The sequence below is a fragment of the Sciurus carolinensis genome, chromosome X, assembly GCF_902686445.1.
Source record: "Sciurus carolinensis chromosome X, mSciCar1.2, whole genome shotgun sequence".
Lineage (NCBI taxonomy): Eukaryota > Metazoa > Chordata > Mammalia > Rodentia > Sciuridae > Sciurus > Sciurus carolinensis.
This window is the reverse complement of record NC_062232.1, coordinates 17,391,592-17,405,940: the sequence shown is the minus strand read 5'-3', so window position 1 is coordinate 17,405,940 and position 14,349 is coordinate 17,391,592. Positions and strand designations below refer to the sequence as shown.

The 14,349-nt window shown below is 37.1% G+C and overlaps 1 protein-coding gene across 1 annotated transcript in view; it reads left to right on the top strand.

The window, feature by feature from the left end:
• Positions 1–14,349, top strand: part of Phex (phosphate regulating endopeptidase X-linked) — a 190,456-nt gene that overhangs the window by 155,006 nt on the left and 21,101 nt on the right. The window contains exon 16 of the mRNA XM_047537191.1: positions 6,981–7,035. Coding sequence (XP_047393147.1) covers positions 6,981–7,035 — 55 coding nt within the window. The remainder of the gene's footprint in view (positions 1–6,980; positions 7,036–14,349) is intronic.

The following is a 14,349-nucleotide window of genomic DNA, read 5'->3' as shown; positions in this document are numbered from 1 at the left end:
TGCTCTATGAAAATGTTCCTGAAATTTACTAATACTTCTTTGGAACTTAATGTTAATTCTGCAGTTAAGGGAAAGTAAAAAAGAATGTAGGGAAAGGGGGTTATATTAGTTCAATACTCTCAGGGCCAAAGGCCTTTGATCTAAGTCAGCATTTTTTTTTTTTTTTTTTTGGTACTGGGGATTGAACTCAGGGTCACTTACCCACTGAGCCTCATCCCCAGCCTTATTTTGTATTTTATTTAGAGACAGGGTCTCATTGAATTGCTTAGTGTCTCACCATTGCTGAGGCTGGCTTTGAACTTGCAATCCTCCTGCTTCAGCCTCCCAGGCTGTTGGGATTACAGGCGCACACCACTGCACCAGACTTAAGTCAGCCTTTTGTCTAAATTTTTTCTCTTCAGCATATGCCATAACCATAAAAGGGAGCATATACTACATTTTATTCTATGTCTAGGAGGGTAGGGGCACTAAGAAGAGATAGAGTGGTAGAATTTACATAAAGCTGGACAGGGCTTTTTAGTTTGTTCATATGTGCATTATGATTAGCAGTTTATTAGGGGAAAAGTACTGATCTCAAAATTACACCAGCACTGCCATGAGAGAAAGAATAAGGAACTGACCAAATTCCTTATTTAGAAGGAGAAGGAAAACCAGAATTTGAATAATGGAACATATCCCAGATCTGGCACTGAACATGGAAACTTCAAGAAGTAATGCATTAGTATACTAATGGCACATCACATTATGTTTTAGACTTTGGCTAACAAAGCATTCTCATAATTCTAGGTAATGCTTCAACCTCAATCACCACTTTGAGTTTTACAAGGTACAGATTCCTTTCGTTCAACAAATATTTATTTAGAGCTTACCGTGTACCAGATATTCCAGCTCTGAAGATACCACAGAGAAGAGTAAAAATAAATAAAAATCCCTTTTGTTCTGCATTTTGTGATTCTAGTTGTGGAAAGATATACCATTTATGCAAAATAAGTAAAATGCAGAGTATCATTGATGATGTTAAGTGTATGGTGAGTTATAAAGTAAGAAAGTGAGTAGGATGACATCCCACCACTCTACAAAGTACTAGGGAAAGCCCTAATAAAAGGTGGCATTTCAGGGGCTGGGGAGATAGCTCAGTCAGTAGAGTGCTTGCCTTGCAAAATCCTCAGCACCAAAAAAAAAAAAAAAAAAAAAAAAAAAAAAAAGAAAATAAAGAAAAAAAAAGGTGGGAAAGAAAACTCTGGGAAAGAAGGGTGGGGACAGAGGGGAAATTAGTACTTTTTCCCCCTTATCTCTGTAGAGTATAAGTTTTTTGGTCGTGAGTATATTTGTTTGTTTTCTTAAGATCTGAGTTGTGGGATAGTGTACTAATTTTCTTTTCTATACTTATCTGTACTAAAAAATCTAACGAGTGTGATTTTAGAAGAATAAAATGGATACTGAAACCAAGACACACTGAGGCATTTAACTTCTGGAAAGCTGTAGCTATAGTCAGGATATGATTTAATGACTATAAAAGTCAAATAGTTGAACTTGGAGTAATCACCCACTAAATGTGATCAGTTCTTTGGCAATTATGCTAGAAACAAAAGCACTCCGTGGTCAGCATTTTACTAAGCTCCAATTAAGTTAGTCAATATTCACTCATATGAGAATTATAATGAAAAACTTCACTAAAAATGAAAGGTTGACCCGAATAGAAAACCAAAAGCAGGTCCCACTGACTTTTCCAGGTGCAAATTTGAAAAAGATAAATTATTATTAATAAATAATGAGGTTGTTACAACACTGTTTTCTTTTATTAGAACTTTAGTCATTGAAATCATGTAACTACAATCTATATTTTTGTTTGAAATAGGAATGGAATTTGCTAATGTTAATAAAGAACAAAATAATACCATGTTAGCTTAGCTGTTTTAGGATAGCCTTTGCAAGAATTTTCTGCATTACATACACTTATTTCTTTAAGAGTTCATTTTAATTGCATAAGTTGATTACCTTTAAGTAGTTAAATTTAAAATATTAAATTTATGTTCAAGGCCCTTTTAATCATCCACACCCAAAATTCCCAATGTTCTCCAAAAGGTAACCACTACAATCACTTTAATATGTATTTTTTCCTTCCTTTGCTCCTTCCCTCTCTCCCCTTCTTCCTTCCTTCTTTCCTTCATTTCTTTTTCTGTGTGGTAGTAGGGATTGAACCCAGGGCCTTGTGCATGCTAGTCAAGTGCTCTACCTCTACATGCTGGGCACATGCTAGGCAAGTGCTCTTCATCCCAGTCCTGATATGTATTTGACAGACATTTTCTGCAAAAATGTGTGTGTGTGTGTGTATGAGGTGTGCATGTGTGTGTATGTATGTACTCACACTGATAGGGTAACTTCAAAAAATAAATGGTATCTAGATATCTATATCTATTCCTTGCTTTGTTCCAACAACATATCTTGGAGATTTTTTTTCCATGATAGACTTTTGAGACTGACCTGTTACTGGGCACAGTGGAGCATGCCTATAATCCCAGCAGCTCAGGAGGCTGAAGCAGGAGGACTGCAAGTTCAAAGCCAGCCTCGGCAACTTAGCAAGACCCTGTCTCTAAATAAAATATAAAAAAACTGGCTGGGGATCTGTCTCAGTTGTTAAGCACCCTAGGGTTCAATACCCCCACAAAAACACTGACCTCTTTTTCTTCATTTTCTGCATATCGGTTCCTGATATGGTTCTATGATAATTAAGTCATTCCCCTCCTATTGGAAATTTGGTTTATTGCACACTTTCTTTCAATTACAAGCAATGTAGCATTAAACTCCAGAATACAGTTGTACAAAGCACTTGGGCAGTGATTCACACAGTGTGGTACCTGGACCCGCAGCACCAATGTTACCTGGGAACTTGTTAGAGATGCAAATTCTCAGCCCTATTCTAGACCTACTGACTCAGGAACTCTGTGTGTAAGGCTTAGTAATCTGTAGTTTAACAAATCCTCTATTGATTCTTATGCATTATAACATTTGAGAACCACTGGCAGGTTCCATCTTTGCTAATGCGACTTATCCATTTCATGAGATAAGATATTGAGTTGACCCTGTTGGGATTCCATCTATCACTCTAGCTAGTTGACATCTCCAAAACTGCAGTGTGTATATCTACATACATACCCATATATGTATGTGCACAGTCAATTTTGCTGTACAGGGATGTATGTGTTCCTAAACATCACTGCATTATGCAAGATTTTGTAATAAAAGCCATGGGCGTATGGAAAAAATGGAGTTGGGACACAATCAAAAACTTCATTAGTGATATCAAAATCTGGAAAGTCTAATAAAAAAGATAGTTTTATATTTGTTAAATGGGTCAATATGCAAATGTTATAGTAAATATGGCACTTTCCCTTGAAAAGACATGAAGCTAGCTTGTGGATATTGACATTGGAGGGTTGTCCATGTGAGTTATTGTGTAGTGGTGGGAAGAGGGCTATCTGCAATTGGAAGGAAAGTTTTAACACCGCATGTGGTGGGTGCAGCTTGTAACCCACACTGTGAACTGAGGCAGTTGGTCATGTTGAAGTATGTGTATGTGAACATTTTGTGAACTTTCTTATGTAATTGGGTTCAGTTGGGTTCAGTTTTCTGCTTTTAGCTAGCATTCCTTATGGATGGAATTGTGTGTGAGCAAATGTGAAATTGGAGTTAGGCCCCCAAATTTCTCTAGTTATCTATCATGTTGGAGGATATTTGTATTTTGTTTTATATAACAGATTCTGTTATTGCAGAACTTGATATATGCATGTATAAATATGTTTATGCATACATTGCACAAAAGGACTTCCATACACCATATTGAATGCTGTTTTTCTGGTTTATTTTTCTCACTTAATATCTGTTAGAGCCTTTCCCATATCATCACACAGGGAATTACTCATTTTTTATTTAAAATTTTTTTTTTGCAGTGCTGGGGAAGGAACTCAGGGCTTCACACATTCTTAGCAAGCATTCTACCACTGAGCCACATTCCTAGTTTAGTTACTCATTTTTTTAAGTGGCATTTAAAGCATGAAGAGATGAGTAAATTGATCTCCAAAATGCTTGTAACAGTTTGCACTCCACCAACATATTTCTTACATCCTGGCCAATGTTACCTATTAGCAAATTAATTAATTTTTGCCATCCCAATAGTTTTAAATTTTTCATTCCTCTCCCTCCTTACTTTCACATACAACTACCCACACCCACACACTGTGAGGAATGCCTCCCATAAATATACTGATAAAAAGAAACTTTAAAAGTGTGAAACAGGTGATGAGGCAGTACTGCAATGGGAAAAAGTGAAATCAAATGAATATGTGAGAAACATAAGAAAAGTCTATTAAAAAAAAAGGAAAGAAAAAGAATTCCCTTTTCACATATTTATTTTTTACTTCCATCTTTGCTAATGCGACTTATCCATTTCATGAGATAAGATATTGAGTTGACCCTGTTGGGATTCCATCTATCACTCTAGCTAGTTGACATCTCCAAAACTGCAGCTTACACCGTTAATCCATTCACTCCAGCAAAACATGCCTGAGGGCATCAGATTCTTCTGTTTATCAGTATTGGGTTCCATGGCCCCGACAAACTGAGAAGATACTGCTGATCAAGGTAATGTGATGACTGTGGCACTTGAGAGGCCCCTGAAAGCAAAAGCTGCAGAAATCAAGTCTCATGCAGGTGTCAGATGTTTTCCTATAAAGAGGTTGGCAATGGACATAACTGCTTCTAGTTGAGCACATTAGCAGGTGGGGGAAGCCATAATGATTTAATAATTAAATCACATTGATTTATGATCACTGTTTTTATTAGGAAATATCATTGCTTTTGGTTGATTTATTGTTTCCAACTGAAATTTTATATAACCACTGTGCTTTGCATTTATATGTAGTATATACTTGCATACATATGTATATAGATCCAAATGAGAATGGCTTACTAAAAGTAATCACCACACCCCCAATAAAGAAAATGGAATATTGATGTAAATATGCCAAAGATATTTAAGGAAATGTAGAAATCATGAAGATTAATATTGCCCCTTCAAATTCAGTTGTATTTGATGCATTTTCCTCTATTTGAAGGAAGAGAAAACCTAACTGGATTCATCTCTGTTTTGCAATTGGGTATTGTACCTTGAAATCTCAAACTATGATACTATTAATACAACATAAATAATATATATGTAAGAGTCTTATGAAATCAACATTACTTCTAAGTTAAGGACTGGATTTCTTGCTCTCATTTCCCCTAGTGTCCTGCCATGGAGGGGAGGGAGAAATAAATTTGCAGGGCAGGGGGGAAAAGGAGGAACATTTTAACTTCGAAAAGAGTTTTCAGTCTCATGGGGCCTAGAGCAGCTGCTCTGAAGCAGGCAAGGACACTGCAGAAGGCTTTCTCTCTCTCTCTTTCTCTCTCTCTCTTTCTCTCTCTCTCTCTCTTTATCTCAGTTACTATTCTTTGAATTCCCAGCTATAATGACTAGTGACTGTAGCTCTCAGAATCATCCCAGGATGCAAACTTTTTAGTGGTGAGTTGGAAGGACAAAGCCAAGCATTTCTCCCCCTCATCTATGCATAGGACCAGTTACATAATTTGTAGTGCCCAATGCAAAATGAAAATGCAGAACTCCTTGTGCAGAGAGCAGAAAAAATACCACTGAAGTGGCTAAAATATAAACCTTTGTGTTCCATGGTCTCCCTCTATTGACTTGTCACAGTATTTTTTGATGCTTATTTACTGCTATCATAAGAGCAACTAATATTTTATATCATTAGCATAAATTTTACTGTTCATCTTTATATTGTGTAATGCCAGTTTTAAATACAAATATAAGAAGATTTAATTTGTATATGGACTCACCAAAATCTTTGTTTGAATGTAGCTTGTGTGTGTGTGTGTGTGTGTGTGTGTGTGTGTGTGTGTTTGGTGATACTGGAAATTGAACTCAGGGCCTTATACATGCTAGGCATGCACTCTACTACTGAGCTACATCCCCAGCCTGAATGCTGCACAAAACTGTTTTTACTTCCTAATATACGTACAGTCTACCAACACTCTACCTTCAGCTTACTTATGAGTAAGGAAGAATTGAAAGGGAAAGAAATTATGTGCTGCCCTATCTTTCCCTTTCCTTCTATGTCATCATTTTCAGTGTAAAAGGTTGGCCAATACAGAGAAATAACAGGAGAAAGAAAGGACATGACAGGGTTCCTTAATCATTTTGTTTCATAGAACACCATTACCTTCTTTCATTGATCTAAGCAAATTCTGGTTCTCATGGAAACCATGGCTTATTGGGGCTGTCCTAGCACCCAGTTCCAGAGTAACAGGCTTGTCATATAGTCACTTTGCATCTGACTGAACTCCCACATGTTGTGGGCCTGCCAGAATCCTGTGCTTCTGGGGTGTAAAGAGTGCTGTGTGCAAATGAGTTACATAGAAACCACAGACAGAATACCATGTGTGTCTCCTCTGCTCACACACATGCTCTGTTGCTCCTCGGACTCCACTAACAAAATACAGGTTAGAAGATTAAATTACCAAGAATTTCAAGACAGTGACAGTAGAGTACTAAACCAAGTAAGTGGTCCTTCCACATGTGGGGCTTATGTGACTGTAGAGTTTGCACATTCATGAAGCTAGATTCTTTTTGTATCAGGGGAAGCTGCTGGACAACCTGAAGTCTCTGCGTGCTGTATATGAAGGGACCCAGTTCACAGCAAGCCAGATACTGCCAATAGTGTGTCTGTGCAAAAAAGTGTCTTTAGAATGGTTCAATGCACTTATTTCAAACTCAGATGAATTAATACCACCATTAGACAGATTAGAGGGCCCCCAGTTCCAGATGAGTCTTTGGAAACTTCAAGCTCTAACTGTAAGGAGCGACTCACTGAATCAATTTCTATATCCCTTAACATTTTTTGTTTGTTTGGTTTTCTTTCTTCCAGGATTTCCAGCAGGAGAACTGCAAAAGCCTTTCTTTTGGGGAACAGAATATCCTCGGTGAGTAAATTAGTAAAGAAACCAACTATTGGCAAGTTAGGAGGGAAGAACATGATGCTTTGGCAAAGGACAAAATATAAAGTCAAAAAATTTAAGTCGTTGATTGTTCAGAAATGATGAGTACTCAGGGGACATGGGCAGCTACCAATAAAGCCTATAGCACTATTGTTAGAATAAATGTAAATTTTAACCTTGTATTTAATCAAACCCATTAATACCATCTCAGGTCTCAGCTGCATAGTTTTCTTTAGTGTCCGGATATTTGGAATCAGTTTTCCCTACACTTAAGATTTTATATATAGGCATAGATATATATCCATAAACTAAAGGTTTAGTCCAAATATTCTCCAAGGTTCATTAAAACTAAAAGTCCTAGAATTCTTTAATTTTTTTTATTATTAAAAATTTAACTGAGCTTCTATTATTGTAGTTATGTAGCTGGAGACTTAGAAATAGTCTGGTTAGGTTCAGTAGTAACTAGTTCAATGATTTGTTGCTGAATTCATGAATATGATTTTCTGATATAAAGTTCAAAGCCATAGAAACTTAGGAATTAATATTTGTGTCTATTAGTCCCATCTTAGGCTGAGCCATAGTTGATACTTCATTGAGAGAGATTTATACTTTTTTCCTACAGAGTTCTATAACCCATCTATCATCTATTAATATATCCACTCAACAAATAGCTATTAAGTATTGTTTGGGTATTTGGCATTGGGAACATGGAGATGCTGGAGACATGGAGATAGATGCCTTCCCATGCATCTATCAATGCTGTATGAATTAATGGAGAACCACAAAGGAGTGGGTATCCTTTTTGCTCACATTGGTCAGCTTAGCCTTCACCTGAGTGTTGGGTCTAATTATGAGAACATGAACAAGACAAATTGTTTCCAGAATAGAGAATCTGAATTGTAAATGACCAAGACAGCATTACAACATTTACCAAAGTGTGTGTTCAATGTAATAGAAGTTAGTAATCACCTACCCTTCTTTTTGGGAGAATCACAATACTCAATGGCATGAAAGCGCCCAAGGTCTATAAGAAAGAAACCTAGTTAACCCAGAGATTCTGAAACTCTTTTCCCTGTGTTTTGGGAAATGCTGGTCTAGAATTTATGATTAAAAAATAAGAACTGTAGGAACTTGAGAACATTTGAAGGCACAATCATGTAACTGTTTTCATATTTTTTAAGGAAAATGAAGGTGGCTCAATGATTTCTTATATTCAGGGCAGTCAGCAGATGTTCAACCAGACTTCACTGGATCAATACATTAAAGACAGGGGAAAGAAATTTCAGATCAATAGTAGGGAGAACTGCTTTATTTATAACCACCCCAAAAGGGAATGGGCTACCTCAGAAGGGACTGAGCTCCTGATCATTGGGAAATATTCAAGCAGACACCTTATGACCATTTGAACAGGTTACTGTACAGGGGATCATGCCTCTTTTTTTTAAATTTTTTTTTATTGTATACAAATGGGATACATGTTGTTTCTCTATTTGTACATAGAGTCAAGGCATACCATTTGTGTAATCATATGTTTACATAGGGCAATGATGTTTATTTTATTTTTTCCTTCCCCCCCACCCCTCCCACCCCTCTTTTCCCTCTATACAGTCCTTCTTTACTTCATTCTTACCGCTCTCCTTATCCCTAACCCTAAACCTAACCCTAAACCTAATGCTAACCCCTCCCACCCCCCATTATATGTCCTCATCCGCTTATCAGCAAGATCATTCGTCCTTTAGTTTTTTGAGATTGGCTTATCTCACTTAGCATGATGTTCTCCAATTTCGTCCATTTGCCTACAAATGCCATAATTTTATCATTCTTCATTGCGGAGTAATATTCCATTGTATATATATGCCACAGTTTCTTTATCCATTCATCAACTGAAGGGCATCTAGGTTGGTTCCACAATCTGGCTATGGTGAATTGAGCAGCAATGAACACTGATGTGGCTGTATCTCTGTAGTATGCTGATTTTAAGTCCTTTGGGTATAGGCCAAGGAGTGGGATAGCTGGGTCAAATGGTGTTTCCATTCCAAGCTTTCTGAGGAATCTCCACACTGCTTTCCAGAGTGGCTGCACTAATTTGCAACCCCACCAGCAATGTATGAGTGTTCCTTTTTCACCACATCCTCGCCAACACCTATTGTTGCTTGTATTCTTGATAATCGCCATTCTAATTGGGGTGAGATGAAATCTTAGGGTAGTTTTGATTTGCATTTCCCTTATTACTAGAGAAGTCAAACATTTTTTCATATATCTGTTGATTACTTGTACATCTTCTTCTGTGAAGTGTCTGTTCATTTCCTTAGCCCATTTGTTGATTGGATTATTTGTATTCTTTGTGTAGAGTTTTTTGAGTTCTTTATAGATTCTGGAAATTAGCGCTCTATCTGAGGTATGGTTGGCAAAGATATTCTCCCACTCTGTAGGCTCTCTCTTCACATTTCTGATAGTTTCCTTTGCTGAGAGAAAGCTTTTTAGTTTGAATCTATCCCAGTTGTTGATTCTTGCTTTTATTTCTTGTGCTATGGGAGTCCTGTTAAGGAAGTCTGATCCTAAGCCAACAAGTTGAAGATTTGGACCTACTTTTTCTTCTATAAGATGCAGGGTCTCTGGTCTGATTCCGAGGTCCTTGATCCATTTTGAGTTGAGTTTTGTGTAGGGTGAGAGATAGGGGTTTAGTTTCATTCTGCTGCATATGGATTTCCAGTTTTCCCAGCACCATTTGTTGAAGAGGCTATCTTTTCTCCATTGCATATTTTTGGCCCCTTTGTCTAGTATGAGAAAATTGTATTTATTTGAGTTTGTGTCCATGTCCTCTATTCTGTACCATTGATCTACCTGTCTATTTTGGTACCAATACCATGCCGTTTTTGTTACTATTGCTTTGTAGTAGAGTTGAAGATCTGGTATTGCAATACCCCCTGCTTCGCTCTTGCTACTGAGGATTGCTTTAGCTATTCTGGGTTTTTTATTCTTCCAGATGAATTTCATAATTGCTTGCTCTATTTCTGCAAGGTACATCATTGGGATTTTATTTGGAATTGCATTGAATCTGTATAGCACTTTAGGTAGTATAGCCATTTTGACAATATTAATTCTGCCTATCCAGGAACATGGGAGATCTTTCCATCTTCTAAGGTTTTCTTTAATTTCTTTCTTTAGTGTTCTGTAGTTCTCATTGTAGAGGTCTTTCACCTCTTTTGTGAGATTGATTCCCAAGTATTTTATTTTTTTCGATGCTATTGTGAATGGGGTAGTTTTCCTAATTTCTCTTTCTGAAGATTCATCACTTATGTATAAAAATGCATTGGATTTATGAGCATTGATCTTGTAACCTGCTACTTTACTGAATTCACTTATGAGTTCTAAAAGTTTTCTGGTGGAATTTCCAGGTTCCTCTAAATATATAATCATGTCATCAGCGAACAGGGATAGTTTGAGTTCTTCTTTTCCTATTCGTATCCCTTTAATTTCTTTGGTTTGTCTGATTGCTCTGGCTAGAGTCTCAAGGACGATGTTGAATAGAAGTGGTGAAAGAGGGCATCCCTGCCTTGTTCCAGTTTTTAGGGGGAACGCTTTCAGTTTTTCACCATTTAGAATGATATTAGCCATGGGCTTAGCGTAGATGGCCTTTATAATGTTAAGGAATGTTCCCACTACCCCAATTTTTTCTAGTGTTTTGAGCATGAAGGGATGCTGTATTTTATCGAATGCTTTTTCTGCATCTATTGAAATAATCATGTGATTCTTAACTTTAAGTCTGTTGATATGGTGAATGACATTTATTGATTTCCGAATGTTGAACCAAACTTGCATCCCTGGGATAAAACCCACTTGATCGTGGTGCACTATCTTTTTAATATATATTTGTATGCGATTTGCTAAAATTTTGTTGAGAATTTTTGCGTCGATGTTCATTAAGGATATTGGTCTGAAATTTTCTTTCCTCGATGTGTCTCTGTCTGGTTTAGGTATCAGGGTGATATTGGCTTCATAGAACGAGTTTGGGAGGGTTGCCTCCTCTTCTATTTCATGGAATAGTTTGAGGAGTATTGGAATGAGCTCTTCTTTAAAGGTTTTGTAGAACTCGGCTGAGAACCCATCTGGTCCTGGACTTTTCTTTGTTGGTAGGCTTTTGATGACCTCTTCTATTTCATTGCTTGAAATTGGTTTATTTAAGTTGTGTATGTCCTCCTTGTTCAGTTTAGGTAATTCATATGTCTCTAGAAATTTGTTGATGTCTTCGAGGTTTTCTGTTTTGTTGGAGTATAGATTTTCGAAATAGCTTCTAATTATGTTTTGTATTTCACTCGTGTCTGTTGTGATGTTTCCTAGTTCATTCCGAATTTTAGTAATTTGAGTTTTCTCCCTCTTTCTCTTTGTTAGTGTGGCTAAGGGTTTATCAATTTTATTTATTTTTTCAAAGAACCAACTATTTATTTTGTTAATTTTTCCAATTGTTTCTTTTGTTTCAATTTCGTTGATTTCGGCTCTGATTTTAACTATTTCCTCTCTTCTACTACTTTTGGTATTGGTCTGCTCTTCTTTTTCTAGCGCTTTGAGCTGTAGTGTTAAGTCGTTTATTTGTTGATTTCTACTTCTTTTTTTTGAATGCGCCCCATGAAATAAATCTTCCTCTAAGTACTGCTTTCATAGTGTCCCAGATATTTTGATATGATATGTCTTTGTTCTCATTTACTTCTAAGAATTTTTTTATTTCCCTCCTGATGTCTTGTGTTATCCATTCATCATATAATAGTGTATTATTTAATCTCCAGGTATTGGAGAAGTTTCTGTTTTTTATTCTGTCATTTATTTCTAATTTCAATCCATTATGATCTGATAGAGTACAAGGTAGTATCTCTATCTTCTTGTATTTGCTAACAGTAGCTTTGTGGCATAAAATATGGTCTATTTTAGAGAAGGATCCATGTGCTGCTGAGAAGAAAGTGTATTCATTCTTTGTTGGATGGTATATTCTATATATGTCCGTTAAGTCTAAATTGTTGATTGTGTTGTTGAGATCTATGGTTTCTTTATTCAATTTTTGTTTGGACGATCTATCCAGTGGTGAGAGAGGTGTGTTAAAATCGCCTAGTATTATTGTGTTGTGGTCTATTTGATTTCTGGAATTGAGAAGGATTTGTTTGATGTACGTGGATGAGCCAATGTTCGGGGCATAGATATTTATGATTGCTATGTCTTGCTGATTTATGCTTCCCTTAAGCAGCATGTAATGTCCTTCTTTATCCCTTCTGACTAGTTTTGGTTTGAAGTCCACATTATCTGAAATGAGGATGGATACTCCAGCTTTTTTGCTGTGTCCGTGTGCATGGTATGTTTTTCCCCATCCTTTCACCTTTAGTCTATGGGTGTCTCTTTCTATGAGATGAGTCTCTTGCAGGCAGCATATTGTTGGATTTTTCTTTTTTATCCAATCTGCCAGTCTATGTCTTTTGATTGATGAATTCAGGCCATTAACATTCAGGGTTATTATTGAGATATGATTTATATTCCCAGTCATTTGGTTCATATTTAAAATTTTTGACACATCTTGGTTCCTCCTTTATTTGACAGTTCCTTTAGGATAATTCCTCCCTTTGCTGATTTGCTTCTTTGTTTTTTATCTCTTCCTCATGAAATATTTTGCTGAGAATGTTCTGTAATGCTGGCTTTCTTTTTGTAAATTCTTTTAGCTTTTGTTTATCATGGAATGATTTTATTTCATCGTCAAATTTGAAGGTAAGTTTTGCTGGGTATAAGATTCTTGGTTGGCATCCATTTTCTTTCAGAGCTTGAAAAACGTTGTTCTTCCAGGCCCTTCTAGCTTTTAGGGTCTGGATTGAAAAATCTGCTGATATCCGTATTGGTTTCCCCCTGAATGTAATTTTGTTCTTTGCTCTCACAGCCTTTAAAATTCTGTCTTTATTTTGTATGTTAGGTATTTTCATAATAATGTGCCTTGGTGTGGGTCTGTTGTAATTTTGTATATTAGGAGTCTTATAAGCCTCTTGTACTTGGTTTTCCGTTTCATTCTTCAGATTTGGGAAATTTTCTGATATTATTTCATTGAATAGATTGTTCATTCCTTTGGTTTGTTTCTCTAAGCCTTCCTCAATCCCAATAATTCTTAAATTTGGCCTTTTCATGATATCCCATAATTCTTGTAGATTCTGTTCATGATTTCTTACCATCTTCTCTGTTTGGTCAACTTTGTTTTTAAGATTAAATATTTTTTCTTCAATGTCTGAGGTTCTGTCTTCCAGGTGTTCTATCCTATTGGTTATGCTTTCTATGGAGTTTTTAACTTGGTTTATTGTTTCCTTCATTTCAAGTATTTCAGTTTGTTTTTTTTTCAGTATCTCTAACTCTTTATTGAAATGATCTCTTGCTTCCCGTATTTGCTCTTTTAACTGTTGATTGGTGCGATCATTTAATGCCTGCATTTGCTCTTTCATCTCCTCCTTCAATGCCTGCATTTGCTCTTTCATCTCCTCATTAGCTTCCCTGATCGTTTTAATTACGTACATTCTGAACTCCCTTTCTGACATTTCTTCTGCTGTGCTGTCATTGGGTTTTATTGATGTAGTATCTAGGTTTGTTTGGGACATTTTCTTCCCTTGTTTTCTCATATTGGTCAGCTGTCAGTGGGACCCTGAGATATTGCAGTTTTCCGCTATTGGCTTATACTGTCCCAGTAGATTTCCAGTGTATCACCTCCCAGCCTTCAGTAGCCTGATGTCTTGGAGGAATCTGATAATGCAGTGCATCCGAAGAAAACTGCCCCTAGCCCCCTACTGGTTCCACGGTTTGGAGCTGGCTCTGTGCGGAAAGGCTCTCACTGTGGGCCTGCACCGTGCAGCTGGCCGTGTGGGAGGAGCCCACTGCCGGAGTGTGGAAGGCTACCTTGGGAAGACTCTAACTGCCCTGCCCGGCTCCGATAAGCCACCTCTATCTGGGCCTGCCACCCGGGCCGAGCTTTACCCAGTGGGCAGACTCACCCGTGGCTCTATTTCAGTCCGAGTCTCTCAATGCCTCCCCTTCTTAACTCCTGGGTTCTGGAGCGACTGGGGGTGCAGTCTCCCTCTAGGCCGCCATCTTGAATCGCCTCTAGGGATCATACCTCTTAGTAGAAAGTTTGAACTAGATGACCTCAAAACCACCTTCAACCTGGAGATTTTTATGATTCAAATACAGGTTATCCCTTACTCTATAATAGCATGAGATCGTGGTGAGTCTAGACAGTAATATAGTTGTTTTGTTATTGACAGTGAATCTTCTGTGTATGTTAAA